This window comes from Rhinolophus sinicus, linkage group LG17 (genome assembly GCF_036562045.2).
Source record: "Rhinolophus sinicus isolate RSC01 linkage group LG17, ASM3656204v1, whole genome shotgun sequence".
Taxonomy (NCBI): domain Eukaryota; kingdom Metazoa; phylum Chordata; class Mammalia; order Chiroptera; family Rhinolophidae; genus Rhinolophus; species Rhinolophus sinicus.
Genome location: NC_133766.1, coordinates 14,382,516 through 14,403,729, shown reverse-complemented (window position 1 = coordinate 14,403,729; position 21,214 = coordinate 14,382,516). Strand labels below are relative to the sequence as shown.

At 32.9% G+C, this 21,214-nt stretch overlaps 1 protein-coding gene across 4 annotated transcripts in view; it reads left to right on the top strand.

Annotated features, from left to right (window-relative positions):
* The window catches only part of TPR (translocated promoter region, nuclear basket protein), a 59,134-nt gene that overhangs the window by 16,193 nt on the left and 21,727 nt on the right, over positions 1-21,214 (top strand). For all 4 annotated transcript variants that reach the window (XM_074322244.1, XM_019738042.2, XM_019738043.2 and 1 more), the window contains exons 19-40: positions 763-925; positions 1,492-1,626; positions 2,073-2,213; positions 3,999-4,164; positions 5,235-5,401; positions 6,388-6,540; positions 6,969-7,085; positions 8,274-8,477; positions 8,583-8,767; positions 9,193-9,340; positions 10,920-11,057; positions 11,156-11,287; positions 12,407-12,537; positions 13,684-13,894; positions 14,978-15,121; positions 15,484-15,682; positions 16,661-16,866; positions 17,069-17,130; positions 17,718-17,926; positions 18,968-19,240; positions 19,920-20,068; positions 20,710-20,793. In XM_074322244.1, coding sequence (XP_074178345.1) covers positions 763-925; positions 1,492-1,626; positions 2,073-2,213; positions 3,999-4,164; positions 5,235-5,401; positions 6,388-6,540; positions 6,969-7,085; positions 8,274-8,477; positions 8,583-8,767; positions 9,193-9,340; positions 10,920-11,057; positions 11,156-11,287; positions 12,407-12,537; positions 13,684-13,894; positions 14,978-15,121; positions 15,484-15,682; positions 16,661-16,866; positions 17,069-17,130; positions 17,718-17,926; positions 18,968-19,240; positions 19,920-20,068; positions 20,710-20,793 — 3,517 coding nt within the window. The remainder of the gene's footprint in view (positions 1-762; positions 926-1,491; positions 1,627-2,072; positions 2,214-3,998; positions 4,165-5,234; positions 5,402-6,387; positions 6,541-6,968; positions 7,086-8,273; positions 8,478-8,582; positions 8,768-9,192; positions 9,341-10,919; positions 11,058-11,155; positions 11,288-12,406; positions 12,538-13,683; positions 13,895-14,977; positions 15,122-15,483; positions 15,683-16,660; positions 16,867-17,068; positions 17,131-17,717; positions 17,927-18,967; positions 19,241-19,919; positions 20,069-20,709; positions 20,794-21,214) is intronic.

The following is a 21,214-nucleotide window of genomic DNA, read 5'->3' as shown; positions in this document are numbered from 1 at the left end:
TGCTGGTGAAAGGTCTTGCCTTGATGTTCATGAAAAATTCAGTAACTGCAAAGCTCAGTAAAATGAGGTATGGCTGTGCTACATGCTAAAACTATGTTTTCAGAATATGGCAGGAAGTTATTTCTATACATTCCAAGTTTGAGACCCCATATAAAAACATCTTTTTTCCCTTATGTTGATAGCTCTAGCCGGGCATTTTCTAAGCTTTCAAGCACGTAAGAAAATAAGATGAATAGTTATAGCAGAAAAAGAACTAGCAAAAATCCAGCACTAACCATGTGTAAAAATATCTTAAATTGCATACTATGTTATGGTGGGTGTCTGGTGTATGAACATTGTATTGGCATTATTTTGAATATGATTGAAATTCTTATAAATGAATAAGATTAAAAATTAATTCAACATGAAATGCTGTGCTTATTTAGAATTTGCATTTTTTTAATTTTTTTTATTTATTGGGGTGACAATTGTTAGTAAAATTACATAGATTTCAGGAGTACAATTATGTATCACAGCATCTATAAATGCCATTGTGTGTTCACCACCCCAGAGTCAGTTCTCCTTCCATCACCATATATTTTAGAATTTGAATTAACTGCCAACTTGGGAGTTTAGAAAAAAGTATGAAGGTGTTACATTATTATAAAAAGCTACTTTTCATAGTCTTAATCATTTAAAATTATGCTATTGTGAAATTCCTTAAGGAACTAATTTGGATATAGTATTTCAGTTGCTTATAGAATTATTTTGCTTTCATGTAAGTTATGAAATGTTACAAGATAACGTTGAAGGATATCGCCGAGAAATAACCTCCCTACATGAGAGAAATCAGAAACTCACCGCAACAACTCAGAAGCAGGAACAGATCATCAATACAATGACGCAAGATTTGAGAGGAGCAAACGAAAAGCTAGCCGTTGCAGAAGTGAGACCAATTTTCTTTCTTCCAACTTGCATTACAAGTTTCATTTGACATTTGTTTTTTAGTTATTACTTTGATTTTACTAGTTGGTGTAACAGATATTTGAGAGGTTTGTGTATTACAGGTCATTACTACATGGTTTCCAGGTAGAGTTGACTCTTGTACAACATGGGTTTGAACTGCACAGGTCCACTTAATCTACGAATGTGTATGTAAGTGGATCCAGGATAAGTAAATCCATGCATTTCAAACCCGTGTTGTTCAAGGGTCAACTGTACGTAGTTTTTTTGTTGTTGTTTTAAAGTCTGATTTGTTATAGCAAAGAAATCATATGTATTTGTGGTTATTGCAATTTTTTTTTCTTTGATCTATTGGTATTCCTAATAATTTTTGCTTCATATTTCAATAAATGAAACTAAGTTATATTTTTTTATATAATGAATAGATGTACTCTCTATGAGCAATAAGAAATGTTTAGTCATGAAGGATCGTTTTAATTTTATAATTGTATTGTTACATTTGACACTTTGTTTTCCAACATTTTTCTTTCAATTGTATTTGCCCTGAAGGTAAGAGCAGAAAATTTGAAAAAGGAAAAGGAAATGCTTAAATTGTCAGAAGTTCGTCTTTCTCAACAAAGAGAGTCTCTGTTAGCTGAACAAAGAGGGCAAAACTTGCTGCTAACTAATCTGCAAACAATTCAGGTAACCAAATAAAAAGACACATAAAAACATCTTTAAATTTAATTAGAAATTTCCTTAATTAGAAAATTTATCTGTCATTTTTATCATATTTGTGATGATCATTGAATTTTGGGGTTTACGACATGCCACTATTCTAAATAAAACATTTGAAAGAAACCTGATTGAATTGGTGAAATTGGCAGTTTTAATCTTCAGATCTGCATTTACAGTCTTGTATAGTTTAATTGTTTACAAGATTAAATTTTGGTACTATTGTAATGTTTCCTTTCCTGTTAAATAGATGTTTTAATATGTAGAATGTCAAAATAAGTTACTTGGTAAATGTTACAAATCTTTTTTATGTAGAATTGGGTTGTAAACCTGTAATGCCCTCTAGCCTTTAATTTTTGTATTTTATTTTTTGAGAACTTTCTTAAGCATAATCAAAAATCTTTTCTTTATCTTAGGGAATACTAGAGCGATCTGAAACGGAAACCAAACAAAGGCTTACTAGCCAGATAGAAAAACTGGACAATGAGATATCTCATCTAAAAAAGAAGTTGGAAAATGAGGTGGAACAAAGGCATACGCTTACTAGAAATCTAGATGTGAGTCTGTCAGTGTTCTGAATTTCTGTAGGTTTGTTTATGTTCGAAAATTAAGCTGGTGTATGGACACACTACCATCTCATGTTGAAGCATGGTTTTGAAGAGACTTCTTACAAACTCTTTTAAGTTTTTCTTGCCTCTTTGTATACCTAGTAATTTTTATTGAGTGCTACATTGTGAGTTTTATCCTGTTGAGTACTGGATATTTTTGTATTCCTATAAGTTGTGAGCTTTGTTCTGTGATGCAGTAAAGTTAATTGAAAATAGTTTGACTCTCTTGAGCGTTGTTGCTTTTTATGATTTATTAGACAGGGCCAAAGCAGTACTCAGCCTACAACTAATTATTCCCCGTTATTGAGACAAGACCTTCCTCAGGTCTGGTCCCAGTAACCATCGGCTTAGGAGTGTTGCAGTCTGGCTGCTAGGAACAGGCATTATTCTTGACTCTGAGTGCCAGGCACGCTTCACTCCTGTCTCTGGATGATTCTTGACCCTGTCTAGGGTAATTTCATATGCATGCACTGATCACTGTTTCCTGATTATTCAGGAGGAATCCTCTGCAAATCTCCAGGGTGCTCTTACCTGTGCAGCTCTCTTCTCTCTGATAGATGTTTTATAACTTTGAGCTTATTTATTTATTTATTTATTTATTTATTATAAATTTGAGCTTATTTATTTACCTTTACCAGTTAGCTGGTAAAGATAAATAAATAATTAGACTGATAAGAAAGTATTTCTTTACGTTTGTAACGTGCTATAAATAAATATTAGATTGGTACAAAAGTAATTGTGGTTTAAAAGGTTAAAAACAATTGGGAAAACCACAATTACTTTTGCACCAACCTAATACCTTTTCTTTGTGGATGCTAGTGTTACCAGGAATGATGTTGTACCTCAGCTTTTTGTCTCGAAAGAAAGAATTCCATCAAGGGACAGAGTTTGTGCAGCATAGGACAGCAAGAAGTTATAAGTTAAAGCGAGTACACTGAGACATGCAGCAGGCTGACCCAAGAGAGGGAAGCTGCCTCTCCTCATGTTGTGTGAGGGTTTTTATCTCTGTGGGTAGAATTGTCTCCCCCTCTCCCTCTCTAGTATCTCGTTCTCCCAGCTGGCATGCCTCCTACTCCCTTCTTGCTCCCAAGGTTGTCTGAGCCCCGTACAGTGGCCTTGAGAAGCAGGATGTATATTCTAATAAGGGGGATGTTTTCCCATCCCTCACTGGCATTTTTTCTTCTTGCTTTAAGGATATGCTGTATCCTGCTGAGCTAATTGTTTTGTGCCCACCTTTGTTTATGATATCCTGCAGAGCAGGGTATCTGTGACCTAAGTGGGAGCAGCTGCAAGGGGCCTCCTGACAGGGCAGGTTCCTTCTGCTCATTTCCACCTTTCTACCTACCCTATCACTAGCAAAAGAAAAGCAAAACAGAAAACTTTACTGTTCATATAGTGAAGCTCAGTTTTATGCCAAAACTGATCACAGATGCCGGGAAGCGAGATCTTAAATGCTCCCCCATAACCTGTACGCACTTAAATCAGTAAGCTAGAGAAATTGTAGGGCTCGCCTCTTATTTCCTGTCAACCCACAATTGTAAAATGGTTTCAGGTGTTGTATCCGTGTCTGTTTGGGGAGGGTTGTGTTTTGGTTTCAGATGGGAAGGTAAATCTGGTTGACATTACTCTATATTGGCTAGTGTTTTAAAGTTCTGTAAAAAGATATCTTAAACTTGTAATTATTTAAGAACCTAAAAATAGCGTTTGTAGGGTTAATGTATTTTTTTCTTATAGGTTCAACTTTTAGATACGAAGAGACAGCTGGATACTGAGACAAATCTTCATCTTAATACAAAAGAGCTATTAAAAAATGCCCAAAAGGAAATTGCTACATTGAAACAGCATGTTAGTAATATGGAGGTCCAGCTTGCTTCTCAGTCCTCGCAGAGAACTGGTAAAGGTAAATAAATAGACTGATAATGAAGTATTTCTTCAGGTTTATAACATAGCCTATAAAGAAATATCCTTCCTTTGTGGATACTACTAGCAAAAGAAAAATCTTTACTGTTCATACAGTAAAGCTCACTTATAAGCCTAGTTAATAAATTTGCAGACTTGGAAATTCACAGTAGTTCTGCATGGCATCCAACCAAGGTATGTTTTTAGTTTTCTAATTGTTGAAGCCATTTATATATTGATATTTTTAAATTATTTCTTTTGAGGAGGGCTAATATTTGAATTCTAAGCTCCCCTTTGTGATGAGATTTCTTGTTAAATCTGTAATGATAAGGCTCACCTGACAGAAATAACTGATTTGCTTGGTGTCTTTTAGATCAGTATTCCTAATCTTTGCTCATTGACAGCCTCACGTAAAAAATTTGGTAGATTTTGCTTTTCTTTGGGTATGCACCATTTCAAGTGTAAAGGCTTTGTGTTCAGATAATCTTTCTATATGGTTTTATTTCTCAGTAGAAGATAAATAAAAAGCATAACATAATTGTATATGTATATGTGCATGTATGTGTGTATATATAAATATATATATATATCTGATATATATTGTGGACATAGGATTATCCAATAGTCTTTTCTTATTGATATCATATGATAAGAAAACATTCTTTTCAATCTGAAATTTTTTCCTTTCCATGGATTTTAGAATGAAAATTGGGCTTAAATAATTTAAGATTTGGTGTTTTAGAGTTAAGCAGTGTTTAAATGACAAATTAAGAATCTAATAATTCTTTCAAGTAGCTCTTTAGTAGAAATATTTTATATTCTTCTCTTAAATACCCTTTCCTTAATTTTTGTAATAGCACATTTCAAATACTTGATTTTTTTTTTTAAGAAATAATATACGACAAAAATAGCTGTTTTATTTCATTATTCAGCGTGGATTAAAATATACTTCCTAGATAGTTAAGTACTTTTACATTTGAGCCTTAATCCTAATTTCACAAGCTCTTTGATAACAATCACCTCTAATATCATTTAAAATGCTAATTTTAAGAAACCTGTGAAATCTTTTAGGTCAGCCTAACAACAAAGAAGATGTGGATGAACTTCTAAGTCAACTAAGGCAAACAGAAGAGCAAGTGAACGATTTGAAGGAGAGACTCAAAACAAGCACTAGTAATGTGGAACAGTATCGAGCAATGGTTACTAGTTTAGAAGAATCCCTCAATAAGGAAAAACAGGTATATACAATTTTGAATTCAATTTGAAGGCATTTATTAACTTGTTTTTTTGTTTGTTTGTTTTTTTTTACTTAGGAGCCTGCTGTATGATAGGCTCTGTAGCCAGAGCGAGTTACACTGGTTGTTATGCTTACCTTTCAAAAGTGCTTGGTCTCATAAGCCAGATAAAACCAAAACCACCCACATAATTCATAAAACAAGGAAGGGTGTAATTACTGTAGGAAAGGTACAGACCAAATGTTGATCTGAGTGGGAGGTAGATAAGGTTATTTGTCTCCTCTCCTGAGTATGTAGGACTTCACAAAAGAGATGGCATTTGTCCACAGCCTTGAAAGAAAGTATCACTTGGATAGAGATAGAAAGTTATTCCATGTGGTAGGAACCCTCAGCCAAAATAGAAAGGCTTTAGATAACCGTTTGGCTAGTGTTTGGAATTTGTGGCGTTAAGTAGTGAGAAAAATAGTCATAAATGTAGTTGAGAACGAAATGTGAAATGTTTTGAATGTCGTATTTGTAAGATTATTAAGAGCTGTTGATTTTTTCCAACATGTCATAGCCAGAATTTGTTTTAATTAGAAAGATTAATGTAGTAGATTCAAGGATACAAAGTTCATTTTGGAGAGTATAGCAGTAGTCCAGGGCTACAGTTTTAAAAGATCCTTTTGTGGTTGGCATCATGGGAATGAAAATATGTGGGGGGGAAATCTTTTAGTAGTAGAAAGGATAGATTAGGCAAGTGAATGAGGATTGAAGGAGAAATGAGAATTGGAAATTTCACTTCAAAAAAGAAAAATGGCCAATAGCTAAGTTGAGAGATAAATTATGCTTATAGTTTTAAATGTTTCTGAACTCTTTAATCCTATTGATAGATTTTTTTTTTTAATACAAACAATTTTAGTACTTTTCAAGTTTAGATTTAGAGAAAGTAGTTGTATAATTTTAAATGTGTGTAATTTTTGTATCCTACTGTTTGGATGATGGTGAAGGTAACAGAAGAAGTACATAAAAATATCGAAGTTCGTTTAAAAGAGTCAGCTGAATTTCAGACACAGTTGGAAAAGAAGTTGATGGAAGTAGAGAAGGAGAAACAGGAACTTCAGGATGACAAGAGAAAAGCCATAGAGAGCATGGAACAACAGGTAAATTAGATTATTAACCACATTCTTTTTTTCTTTTTGTAAGGATTTGCGTTCTTTTGAATAGCTCATTAGTTACCATCCAGTTCATCTCAATAGGTATTGGTTGAACCCTCCCAACAATTTTAGTTTTATCTTTTATTCTGCTCAGTGCATCTGTACATGTTTCCTTTGAATATTTTAGACTATTTTAGGAAGTAGGTACAGTGCTTCTTTTTAGAAGCCTCTGCTTGAGAATTGGCTTTTGCAAATATTAGTAGGTAGGGAATATAGACCTGCAAGTTTTGTACAGTAGATTATATCAAGTTATGACTGTTTTAAATTTAGTAAGAAGTCCCTTTGGGCAAATTGAGCTTTTTAAAATCTGTCTTCAGTATTGTTAAAGTAAGTTTGCAATTAACTCTGGTTTTCATCTTGTTCTTCCAATGTAGTTATCTGAGTTAAAGAAAACACTTAATAGCGTTCAGAATGAAGTACAAGAAGCTCTTCAGAGAGCAAGCACAGCTTTGAGTAATGAACAGCAAGCCAGACGTGATTGTCGGGAACAAGTAAGTGTTGCTCTCACAGCCAGGCATTGATATGTGAGTGTTGATCTGAGGGGCAGTTCTTTGAGTACGTTAATGCATTGGGGGATTGGTGAACCTACAAAAATACAAGGTTGTTTCCACATTTGTGCAACTTGAACTAAAGTCAGTTAAAAAGTATAGATGCAAGCTAAAAGTAAATAGTGCAGTATTCATTAACAAGGCGATCTTGGCAATTGGGAAAAAAGTACAAAATAGGAGTAGGAGATTAAATGTGTACTAGCTCTCATCTGTGATCATTTTTGTTTTCCTACTATTGCTTTCCTTCGCTAGTTCTGGCTGCAAAACTATTATAGACAAAATAGAACTTCCTCAGCAAAATGAGGACCTCTTGAAAACATTTTAATTACTGAGCTTAACTTATTTTTATACATCACTTCTTTTATAGCTTTGAAAATACAAAACTCCACATTATTTATGTATACGTACACACATGCCCACATCCATATGTGATAAGACTTTTTAATAATTTTTGGTGAACAAGAAGTGATAAAACACAATTCAGGAGAATGGGGATTATTGAGGTGGTAGAATGGGAAAAGAATACCTGTAAGAATATTGGTAATGCTCTTATTTTTAAGTTCAGTGGTATTTTAATAACCATTCATTTGGTTGCTATTCTTTATTGCTTACATGTACATGTATGTGTATCACGTTTTCTTTAAGAATGGAATACGGGGAAATGCTTCAGAGATGAGACAAAAATGAATTATCCTTGGCTTATTGCCAAACAGAGTAACATTGGAAATTAAAATCAGAGAATGTATCCTTAATTCAATTTTCAAATAAATTCTTTTCATTTCCTTTTGTTCACTTCTAAGTTTCTGTGTGTACATGTGTATGCATGTATTTTACATAACTGAGTTATATTTAGCCTTTATTTCATAAGTCTGTTCCAGGTTGCTACACATTCTTTATAAGTTTCATTTAGAACAGATCTTTTATATTTCATTGAATAGATATAACTTTTAATTATTATCCTATTTTTGTATATTTAGATTATCTTCACTTTTATCTTAACACAACGTGCATATTTTTTTATTCCTTTTTTCTTATCTTTTTTTTTATAATTGTTTGTGCATATTTTCTTAGTACTGACTAGCTTTGTGGATTTTTAATCTTTTGTGTCAATGGGGGAATAATCTCTTTCAGGCTAAAATAGCTGTGGAAGCTCAGAATAAGTATGAGAGAGAACTCATGCTGCACGCTGCCGATGTGGAAGCACTGCAGGCTGCCAAGGAACAGGTTTCCAAAATGGCATCAGTCCGTCAACATTTGGAAGAAACAACCCAGAAAGCAGAGTCACAGTTGCTGGAGTGTAAAGCATCTTGGGAGGAACGAGAGAGAATGTTAAAGGTATAGTACATCATAACAAAGTATTCTAGAGAATTGAAAGGTTTGTTTTTTTCTTTTTAATTTACGTAAGGGAATCTGCTCTTATGACGGACTGTTGGCTTACAGGATGAAGTTTCCAAGTGTGTGTCTCGCTGTGAAGATCTAGAGAAACAAAATAGATTGCTTCATGATCAGATCGAAAAATTAGGTGACAAGGTCGTTGCCTCTGTGAAGGAAGGTGTACAAGGTCCATTGAATGTATCTTTCAGTGAAGAAGGAAAATCTCAAGAACAAATTTTAGAAATTCTCAGGTAAACCCAATATATTAATGTTTTATTTCTATGGTATAACAACTATGAAATGAAATTACAAATGTATAAATTAAAGAAGTGGGGGTTATGTGCTATTTAGGTATGAAGCTCATTCCATCTCGTGTTGGCCACTAAAGCCACTAACGTTCAATTAGTGGTGACTTGACATTTATACATACTCTAATTTAATAAGTAAATGACTTTAAATTGAATCTGATGGTAAGAACTTGAGTGGCTTCTTTGAAAAACTAAAGATACACATTTCTAAAGCCACAGTCTATAATAAAAAATGTCTCCCATTATTAATGAAAACATAAAAATAGTTACTAAACTGAATGGATCTTGTCATCTTAAAAGTTACCCACGTTTTGAAATGTTGTGTTGTCATTATTTTTATTCAAATAAAACCTTGTATGTTCTTGTAGATTTATACGACGAGAAAAAGAAATTGCCGAAACAAGGTTTGAGGTGGCTCAGGTTGAGAGTCTACGTTATCGACAAAGGGTTGAACTTTTAGAAAGAGAGCTGCAGGAGCTGCAGGATAGTCTCAATGCTGAAAGGGAGAAAGTCCAGGTATGTGTGCAAGCTGCAAGAAAGCAGTTGTTAAATCGAGAGAAGAACTCATTTTAGTTCTAATAAAATAAAATTTAAGTTCAAATAAGCATTCTTCCTAAAATGGTGAATTCATTAAGCATTATTAGACACTGATACAGTATATAGTGCTAAGAGAATGTTGATAACCAGACTGCCTGGTTTCAAATTCTGGCTTCATACCATTTAGATGTGTGTGTGCCTTGGGTAACTTCCCTGCTCTTAAATTTCTTTATCTGTAATATTGGTATGATAATAATGAGGATTAAGTGTGTCAGTGCACCTGAAGCATTTAGAATGATGTTTGGTGCCTGATAAATTTCAGTTACCTTAATTATTATAGTTGTTATTAAATGTACATCTGGACAGTCATTCTAGGATAACATGGTGGATTAAAACTGCCACAGAATATTTCTTCCTCAGCAAAGGAACAAAAAGTAGTAAAAACTATCAGCCAAAGAAAGGAAAAGAAATGCTGTGTTGAATGGATGGTTGCAACACAGGTCAACTTCTTAACCCGCACTACCACTCAAAAACTTAACTCATTCTGAGGAGATGTGGTAATATAACCCACAACTGGAAGGAAAGAAATTAAAATTTTGAATCATTTATCTAATTTTAACTGATAGGTAGTTGGAATGACTGCTAAAGAGAAACCATTGAAATGGGAAAGTAAATAGATTTATGGGATTTATGTTTTCAGACAGAAATGAAAATTTCCAGAATTATATCCTGTTGAGAAAACAACCCAAATTCAAATATATCTCATCATGGAAATACTGAACACACCCTCCAGTTCAGTGAAGTTAACACTTGGAGAAAAGGGGTAGAATCCGTCTCTTCTGTTTCCTTTGCTGTTCCCTTGGGCTATAGAAAGGCAAACAATACTGGGAAATGTTCAACCCACAAACAAGTTCAGAGGGGAAGAAACCAAACTTACATGCAGTCAGAAGAGAATCAAAAAGTAACACATTATATCAAAAATACTAGGATGTCTACCCAGTGTGAACAATAGAGCATGGCAGCCATGAGTCATAGCTTTTAAATGGTGAAGGAATAAAGTAACATGCAGAAGGTTGGTAATTACATCCAATGAGGAGAGGGAAAAAGTTTTTCACACTTGAACAAGTATTCAGTAAAATTGTTCACAACCAAAGTGATGAAACAGCTGAATGAAATGAAAAAGAATTTCTGAACAAGAGTGGGGGGTGGGGGGAAAGACCAAAATAATATTATTTTAGAACTCTTAATAAATTCAGTATAGCAAGAAAAAGAATAGCTATAGAAAGATAGAGATCTGGATTGATTTCTGCACCTAAGGTTAAGATGGATTATTTGTTCGGATTTGTAGTATCTTTTTACTTTTCGTATTTATAATTTTTTGCATTTGTTTAAACTCTTTGTAATTAAGATACATCATTTAAAAAAACTTTCAAAAATTTATATTTAAAAGTTGACATTTAAAGCTTTTGTAGGGAAGATTAGAACTGGTTAGAAAAGATAGGTCTTCGCCTGTTGTTAGATGTTGATGTATATTAATACATGTGCTTGAAATCTTTAGGTAACTGCAAAAACAATGGCCCAGCATGAGGAACTGATGAAGAAAACTGAAACAATGAACGTAGTTATGGAGACCAATAAGATGCTAAGAGAAGAAAAGGAGAGGCTAGAACAGGATCTACAGCAGATGCAAGCAAAGGTTTGTAATTTACTAATCTAGAGTAAAGGCATGTTATTTTTAATAACATATGAATTTTTACATCAGGTATTTAAAAAAAATACTGGTACTGTTTTCAGGTGAGGAAACTGGAATTAGATATTTTACCCTTACAAGAAGCAAATGCTGAGCTGAGTGAGAAAAGCGGTATGTTGCAAGCAGAAAAGAAGTTACTAGAAGAAGATGTCAAACGTTGGAAAGCACGTAACCAGGTAAATGCCGTTAAACCCATTCTGAAACATGGAAACATGTTAGTTTTAAATAATAAGGTGAAAATTAAGGAGATAAATATTTGAAGAACTAGTGAAAATTGTGTGTTTAACAGTGAAAGCCTATTATGTTAATTGAACATACAACTCAATTTTTGAAATGTTTGATATTTTGTAATTTTTTAAAAATGGCTCATTTATTTCCTTTAATTGCAAATTTGGCTCTCACCTTACCTCTAAAATACCTTTGTACATGAAAAAATGCATGTAAGTAGTTAAAGTACTTTAAGAAGATTTGTTCACTGGGAACCATTCTGGGGGGACAAAACCATATCACTTAGTGTGATCAGAAACATCTATATTCAAACAAAAGTTCAAAACCTGCTTCGTCATGTACTAGTTAGGTGATTTGTGACAGTTTCTTAATTTCTGAGCTAATTTTCCTCATTTGTAAAAATGAGGACATAATGCCACTTTTCATTTTACAAAAATTAAATAATAAATGTAAAGCAGTTCACCTAACACCTGGCACCTAGTAAATGCTCTAGAAAAGTTAACTATTAATTTGAATAGAACTGTGGAATTTAAGTGCCTATTTATTCCTTTTTTTTATCACCCAAGCAATCTGAAAAGTGAGGAAAAGAGGGTGTTAATACCCAAATCTAGATATATTTCTATTAAATTGTGCTCCTTTCTTTCCTAGTTAATGTAATCAGTTACATTTAGGATTATTTTCATATTTTTATTTAGATTGTAGTAACATTATAAACAATCTTTTCCTGTAAATCTCACTTTAATGGAATTAGGTATTTAATATTAAAAGCTTGTAGATTTTTGGATCGCTTTATTTGACTCCATTGTAACTATTCTGAAATGTTTGTTTGCAGCTATGAAAATATAATGAATAGTTAATGACATACTTTATTTCCCTTTCCATTTGGCTAGACTTTTTAGCTAAACAAATGAAAGTTTTTATCTTAATTATCTTGTACTTTGATGCTTCATCACTGTGTATGCAAGATACAGAATATAAACATAATTACTCTACTATTTTATTATATTATAGCACATTAGTTTGATAAAACCTATGAAAAACGATATTGTGCATTTTTGCTGTTTTAGCATCTAGTAAATCAACAGAAAGATCCAGATACAGATGAATATCGGAAGCTCCTTTCTGAAAAGGAAGTTCATACTAAGCGTATTCAACAGTTAACTGAAGAAATTGGGAGACTTAAAGCTGAGATTGCAAGGTATGTGGGAGAAGCCCTAAATTGTATACAATACATGAAATCTTAAAGAAGTTTATTTCTATTCTTTATACGACTCACCAAGTGCTCCCTGATTTTAGAAAGAATGGAAAATGCTGGAGCCTTGACAGGTGATTTTCCCTTTCACTTTAAGGAGCCAACCAAACAATAATTTTATGCCTTCATACACGAATTATTTCTCTATATTTTATTACTATTTTGAAAACTATGGGTCTAAAGCTAAATGTGTTTATTTTCTAAACAGTAAAAATAACTTTAGCAAATAGATTTTTATTTTATTTATTTTTTTGGTTAGAATATATTCATGAACATATTTTGAAAGTTTTTAGTAAAGGAACTTTTTAAGTTAAAAATATTTTGAATGAACTTACATTATCCCTTTAAAGATAAGTTGAATATTAAACTTAATGTTTCTGGTTTATTTTTTAAAGCTTTAATGTCAGTTGTCCATATCATACGTATTTTCTTACCTTTTCTGTAATTGTCTAGCATTTTCTCTCTTGTATGATAACAATATGTAATTTTAAAAAATGAGAAAGTTAAGATTCAGAAAGGTACCCAGTGTTAAACCCATACTCTTAATTCAGGTCATCTGATTTCAGTTTAATTCATGATAAAAGAACAGGGTTTGACAGACTGTAACCCACCGACCTGTTTTGTATAGCCTATAAATAAGAATGATTTTTATATTTTTAAAGTATTGTAAAAAAAGAAGATGAACATATGACAGAAACTGTATGTGGCCTACAAAACCTAACATATTTACTCAACTCCCAGCGGAGTGGAGTGTAGATTTTACTATCAGGCAGATGTGGATTAAAATCTGTGTACCAGCACTTGATTACTGTGTAAAATTCTGCGTGTTACTTGACCGCTTGTTGTTTGGTTTTTCTCTTCTCTAAAATGGGTATGTACGTCTATGTAATAAACAAATAATACCTTTCTAAAGGACCACAGATTCATAAGATAAGGAATTATCTTTTGAAGTATGTGTGGTTTTGTTTTTTTTTAGGGTTTTTAAATAAAAATCTTACTAAAACAATAGAAATGTAAATTAAAGGATTTTAATTAAAATTTGAAAGTCTCATATATTTAATCTTTCTTCTTTACCCCTTTATTTTTGTTTAGAGCAAATGCATCTTTGACTAACAATCAGAACTTAATCCAGAGTCTAAAGGAAGATTTAAGTAAAGTAAAAGCTGAAAAGGAAAGTGTCCAGAAGGACTTAGATGCCAAAATAATTGATATCCAAGAAAAAGTCAAAACTATTACTCAAGTCAAGAAAATTGGGCGTAGGTACAAGACTCAATATGAAGAACTAAAAGCACAACAAGATAAGGTATTTTTAAGTGATTTTATTGTTATATGTACACTTTATGTGAACTGTATCATTTTTATGTACACAATTTTATATACACAATTTTACACAATTTATAGTTTTATATATAAGGATGACTTAAATCTTATTTCTTCATTATTTTGATTATTGATGTTTAGATTCTAAGCTTGAATATAAGCTTATATACGATATCTTTGTTTGATTTAAAATTGGCTTTTTAATATGTCCCAAAATACACTAAATTCATAGAGAAATTTTAATGCTAGGTATTTTAGTTTTCCAGTTTCAAATATCACTGCTAACTAAAATTGTGTATATTAAAAAATGATAGTTCTTTATGAGTAATCAGGTTGTGTTATATATGTAGTTTTAAATAAGTAGACTGTGTTAACCACCTACCAAAAAGAATTGTCAAATCTTTGTTATATTTTGAGTTTGGATTTTGTTTAATTCCCAAAGATAAAGAACTGTATGTTGATTTAATTGCATATTTACCATGTTTCCCTGAAAAGACTTAGCCAGACCATCAGCTCTAATGCATCTTTTGGAGCAAAAATTAATATAAGGCCCAGTCTTATTTTAATATAAGACCAGGTAATAATATCATATCATACCATATCATATATCATATATTATGTCATACCGGGTCTTATATTAATTTTTGCTCCAAAAGACGCATTAGAGCTGATGGTCTGGCAAGGTCTTATTTTCAGGGAAATATGGTAGCACATGTTAGATTAGAAAATATATGAAGAAAAAAATCCATAATTCTTACCACTCAGAGTTAACCACTGTTAGCACTTTAATATGCTTTTCTTTACAGATGAGTGATTTGTTTTTCCAAGCAGTTCTATGTCAAACAATGCATGTCATCTTGATTAGTTAGTTAATATTCAATTGTATGGAAAATTGTAATCTATTTAATAACTTACTTTTGGACATTACAATAGTCCATAGAAAATTCATTTATGAATACCCTTAAAGATAAATTTCTTTGTAGTTATTATTTCCTTCGATGAACCTGTAGAAGTGGAATTACTGAATATAAACGTAGAAGTGTATTATTGTTCTTTGTCATATTAGGTCATGGAAACCTCAGCTCAGTCTTCTGGAGACCATCAGGAACAGCATGTCTCAGTTCAGGAAATGCAGGAGCTCAAAGAAACCCTTAGCCAAGCTGAAGCAAAGTCAAAATCACTTGAGAGTCAAGTAGAGAATCTGCAGAAGGTATGAGTGTGAAATAGTGAAACATTTATGTCCCAGTTCTTTCCTTGTTGAATACCTAAAGAAGTAGAATGGATATTCAGTCATAAAAAAGAATTGAAAAAATGTGTTAAGCGGTAACATTTTTCTTATATGGAAATGTATGTATTTTATCCTTATTACTTTAAGTGACTTGTGTATGTGAGTAGTATCTAATCATCTTCAAAGTGTTCACTTATTAGTTGGTTTGACCACCATTTTATGTTTATACTTTCATTTAATCTAAATGAGCAAATTAATAAGTTTTACATTTTAAGTCTGTAGCGCATGCAGTTTATATTGATTTGATTGATTTACATAGTGAATACATTGTTTCCCTTTAAAAGACATTGTCTGAAAAAGAGATGGAAGCACGAAATTTCCAAGAACAGGCTGTGCAGCTTCAATCAGAACTTTCACGACTTCGTCAGGATCTTCAAGATAGAACCACACAGGAGGAGCAGCTCCGACAGCAGATAACTGAAAAGGAAGAGAAAACAAGAAAGGCTATTGTAGCAGCGAAATCAAAAATTGCACATTTAGCTGGTAAATTTCCATATACTTTAAGGTTTGAACTTGATGTAAAAGTTATGTATTTGATGTGGGCTTAAAATTAAATGGGAAAGTAAAAAAGTTAATACTGTAAGGTAATTTGTGTATGTGTGTGCTTTAAATACCGGGTTTATTAGACACACAATTAGAGCAATCTTAATTTTCAAGTGATGAGGATGTCCTTGATATATGAAGTCTTTCTTATTTGTTAACTGATAATAAGCAGATAGGGAGTGCTGCTCTCCTGCTTTAGTGTGTAACTGTTACGACCTTCTGGTGGAGATCCTTTGGGTCCACAGTGTACTGTCCAGAGCCCTTTTGTACACTGGGCAGCGTTGGATCTTACCAGCCCAGGGATTTTTCTGTGCCTCTCTTCACTGAGGGTCCCTCTATCCCTTCAGGGATAATACTGTGTCAGATTTATGGGAGCTCAGTGCGGCAACACTCAGGGCCTTATTGCATGTCTACCTGTTTAGTAGGTAAATAAAATGCCAAATTAGTTGGATTTTATTATGAGCAATTTTTTAATGATCTCTAAGGTAGTGTCCCAGCAACTTATTTCATAGAAAACTAAAGTTACTTAATTGTTTTTTAGTATATGCTATAGATGATATGAAATGAAAGTTTTGCAATTTGTAATATCCTTGTATTTAATAGTTGAAATATTAAAGGCCATTTAAAAGGTCTTATGCTGACTGCAGTTTATGATGGATCCTTTAGCTTTTTTGAGATCTTAGGGAAAGTTACATATTTTTGTTATTGGAGTAAGTATATTTTATATTGGAGTAATAAATATGGATCTATTTAGAACTGTGCCTATACTGAGATGTGTAGTGTACGACAATTATTGCAGATGTTAAAGTTCAGTAGTAGAATCTGATACAACCTTTGAGTACCTATTAAGCACGTAAACAGTCTTTATTTCCAATGTTTGATTGTAATATTAATAGAATCACATGGTTACTTCTTTAGGCGTAAAAGATCAGCTAACTAAAGAAAATGAGGAGCTTAAACAAAGGAACGGAGCCTTAGATCAGCAGAAAGATGAATTGGATGTTCGTATGACTGCTCTTAAGTCCCAATATGAAGGTCGAATTAGTCGCTTGGAAAGAGAACTCAGGGAGCATCAAGAGAGACACCTTGAGCAGAGAGATGAGCCTCAAGAACCTACTAATAAGGTGACTAGCTCATTCTGTTTAAATGACAAATGTCTTTGTACATATTATTTGAAGCTTTCAGGTGATTTAGGAGCCTTTTTGTCAGTGAATCTTGGCTAAGCAGAAAGTACAGAGAGAATTAACAAAAGTGAAATATTTTGATGGTATTCATTAATGGACTCGGGGGGTAGGCACGATAACCCGTGATTTTCTTTTTATATAGGTCCCAGAACAGCAGAGACAGATCACATTGAAAACAACTCCAGCTTCTGGTGAAAGAGGAATGTAAGTTTTAGCTCTCTTATAATCTATTATCTGTTTTTCTTTTAAAGCTCAGGAAAGAGCTAATGATCTAGGGGGAGAAAACAAATCTGTACTCTAATTACAAAAATATATTCTAAAGCTACTTATCTGTGCAAAATTGCATCATATATTTTGGTATCTTTTTTTTCCCCAGAACTCATGTTTTCAGCATACTTGCAGTCTTACCAGGTAGAGCTTTGTGACAGAAAACATCTTTTATCTTTAAGATGGGATTGACTTCTAAGACAGGCTACTGATTTTCCTGTGATGTTTGAAATATTTAGTGAACAAAAACTAGAATTACAATCACTGTTTCTTTAATATATGTATACATATGTATTATGTACACATATATACATGTGTGTGTGTATATATATATATATATGTATATTTTTTTAATTAGCCAGAAGTCTACCCAAAACAATGCTAGGAAAAACAGAATTAATAAGGTCATACTTGTTGAACACTCACTTTCAGAAATATGTGTGCTTTGCTTTTGATAGAGTGTATGTACTTTATAAGGAATATTATAGTAGTTTCAATTATTCTTGCATTTTCCCCTCTGTAAGTGCCAGCACATCAGATCCACCAACAGCTAATATCAAGCCAACTCCTGTTGTGTCTACTCCAAGTAAAGTGACAGCTGCAGCCATGGCCGGAAATAAGTCAACACCCAGGGCCAGTATCCGCCCAATGGTTACACCTGCAACCGTTACAAATCCTACTACTACTCCAACAGCAACAGTGATGCCCACTACACAAGTGGAATCACAAGAAGGCAAGTAAAATCATACAGATCTGATTGGACTGCTTGCTTATTTAGGTTTGTTATGAGAGAATGATGGTAACTTCAAGGATAAATGAGGCTTCCACTGAAGCTAAAGTCAGACACAGTGATAAAAGTGGGCAGTTAATCTTTAAGTGGATCCCTCCCAGGATACTTGTGACTGCGACTAATTCCCTCACTCCCTTTCTGCTTTATTTTGTTTATAAGCTAAAAAGGGGGGCAGATACAACCCTCTAAGTGTATGGCATATTTTTCTGGGATCAAAATTTTCACTTCTAACAGCAAAGAAGGATGATATGACGTCCACTTTGGAAAACCATACTAAGTCACTGGTTGGACCCAAATACCACTTTTTCACTAAAACTGGCCTTTTAATTGCTTTCTCCACTTTGTTCCCATGGCATTTCGTACTATAGTAGTTATAGTTCACTTTAATACATACCTTTTTATCCTACTAGATTGAGATCCTAAAGGTAAGAATCTTCGTTATTTAATCCCAACTCCAAGATAGGTGTTTAATAAAACTTTACTAAATACAATATTCTTAGCTTCGTTTCTTAACAAATGTTAGAATTCAGTATTAAAGCATTTAGAAATATATGTGTATATGCTGTGAAAGTACAGAATATTTCAGCTACATTCTATACAATGATTTTCAGATACATTGCCAATTAAACTTAATGGTTATTTTATATCAATTAGAAAGAAAACAATGCTTAATAAAAACTTACAGTTTGACTCGGAGCTTCTTTCATTTATTTTATTTGGTCGTAATTTAAGTAGAATAATAGATGCAAGAAACAGTTTCATATATTTGTTTGATTCAGCCAGCAGTCTACTGCCATATCAGTCACATGGGCAACACAAAAATGCACAATACGTTACATTCACCCTCAGTGTTTTTGTCTAGTGAGTGGTAAGAGATATGTACCTAAATAACTATACAAATCATCTATAACACAGAATAAGAAGGATAATCCCAGCTTTGGTAAGAACAGAAGACTTAATACATTAAATATTATTACTTTTCAGCTATGCAATCAGAAGGACCTGTGGAACATGTTCCAGTTTTTGGAAGCACAAGTGGATCTGTTCGTTCTACTAGTCCTAATGTACAGCCTTCTATCCCTCAACCCATTTTAACTGTCCAGCAGCAAACACAGGCTACGGCCTTTGTGCAACCCACTCAACAGAGTCATCCTCAGATTGAGCCTGCAAATCAAGAGCTGTCTCCAAGCATAGTAGAGGTGGTTCAGAGTTCGCCAGTTGAGCGGCCTTCTACTTCCACGGCAGTATTTGGCACTGGTAAGATTAATTTTAAAATGAAGTTAGAGTAGGCCTGTGTATTATAATTTCTTGAATATGTGAATACATATCTTGAGTACTCTTTGTATATACTTGTTTTCTACCATTAGAATGGATAAATGTATTCCTAACGTTTTATTTCATGTTTACTGCTGAATTCTATTCTGGATCACTCATTTTTGTCATTTAGATCTTCTCCAGTTATGTTTTGACGGATTTTAAAGATGATACAACTCATAAAGTCGATATGTAACTTAATACAGGTCCTGAAAACTAAGACATCTAAGAAAAGAACAAATAAGGATTTTCAAATCTACAAGAAAGTTTTTTTATTTAAGCCCAGGGTTTTAAGTAACTAGAGAAGATCCTCTGTAAACTTTGTGAATAAGAGTTATATACCAGTGTAATAACAGTGGATCAGATATATTGCTATAAAAGTTGATTGGCTTTATTACCCAAAGTTTATTTAGGTTGATAGTATTAAGAGTGTTGATTCAGAGCGTAAGTTGCTCTTTGCACATAGATTAGTAGAAACAAACTATGTTAATGTGTCCAAATAAGTGTTTACTGTGTTTTTCTTTAGTTAAATGACCAAAATGTTTTTAAAAATAACTTTGTCTAAATTGAGTTTATTATCATGCTCTAATTGAAGATTTAAATTATTTAAATTATTTCAAAGTGTCGGCTACCCCAAGTTCTTCTTTGCCGAAGCGTACACGTGAAGAGGAAGAGGATAGCACCATAGAAGCATCAGACCAGGTCTCTGATGATACAGTGGAAATGCCTCTTCCAAAGAAATTGAAAAGTGTTACACCTGTAGGAACTGAGGTGTGTAAAGGTCTTTCTGTTTGCTTTTATTTCAATCAATAGAGCTAAGATATTCATTCAGTTACAGCATTATTAGGTGAATGGACCTTTTGGGGCCAAAATCCAGAAAACTCTTGTTAACTTACTACATAGTTTCCACTGACAGCCCAGATATTGCTGTTGCCAATAATGTTTTATATCCTTTGCATATCCTTTACTAAATTAGTTCCCATTTCAATTTTAAAAACATAGTTATAAAACATAAATTGAATTCCCTTTCTTTTTTTTTTTTAAATTCAAAGAATAAGGAAGTTTATTTAATCTCATGGACAATTTTTAAACTGTTACCTGCCTTTTCTTTTTCCCTCTCAGATTAACCAAAACTATATTCCTTTATTTTTTTTTGTTGAGGATAAATTGTAATGAATTGTTTTACTATCAAATGTTGAGACTAGTAAATTAATTTTATTAGCATCTAATTAATGCTCAAGCTTTATTTTGTATGTCCTGGCAAGGAATGTGATTATACTTTGTAAATAAATATAAGTGAACATTTCTGATGAACAGCTTTGTAAAATTATAGATTTGAGTTTTGAGAGAACTAGCTGAATGTTTCAGCTAGTGAACTGACATAGTTAACACACTTGTATATCATGATTCAGGAAGAAGTTATGGCAGAAGAAAGTACTGATGGAGAGGTAGAGACTCAAGTATACAACCAAGATTCTCAAGATTCCATTGGAGAAGTAAGTAAAACATATGTAAAATAACAAATTGTTGCTTTTAATTAATAAAATTAGCTTCAACAGACAATCATTATTTGGACTTTTTTTAATTGGCTGTTTTATGTTTAATGAAATACTATTAGTTACCAGTACAATTTCTGCTTTGTTTACTCAGAATTAGCATATTGCTTTCTAAACTTTATTAAAGAAATGTTTTTACTTAGCATAGATTTTCCATGCTAAGAATTGTCATGAGTAAAGATTATCCATTCCTATCTGATTGAGTCTTGAGTTAATCCATAGTGCCCAATTTGGTGGTGTTCTGTTGCTTCCCTCTATCTCTTACGTCACTGAATTAAAATAATCTATAAAAGGAAATGCATTGATACACTTCATTTTTTGAACTTTCATTGAGGCCTCTTCAGAGGCAACCCCACTAGTG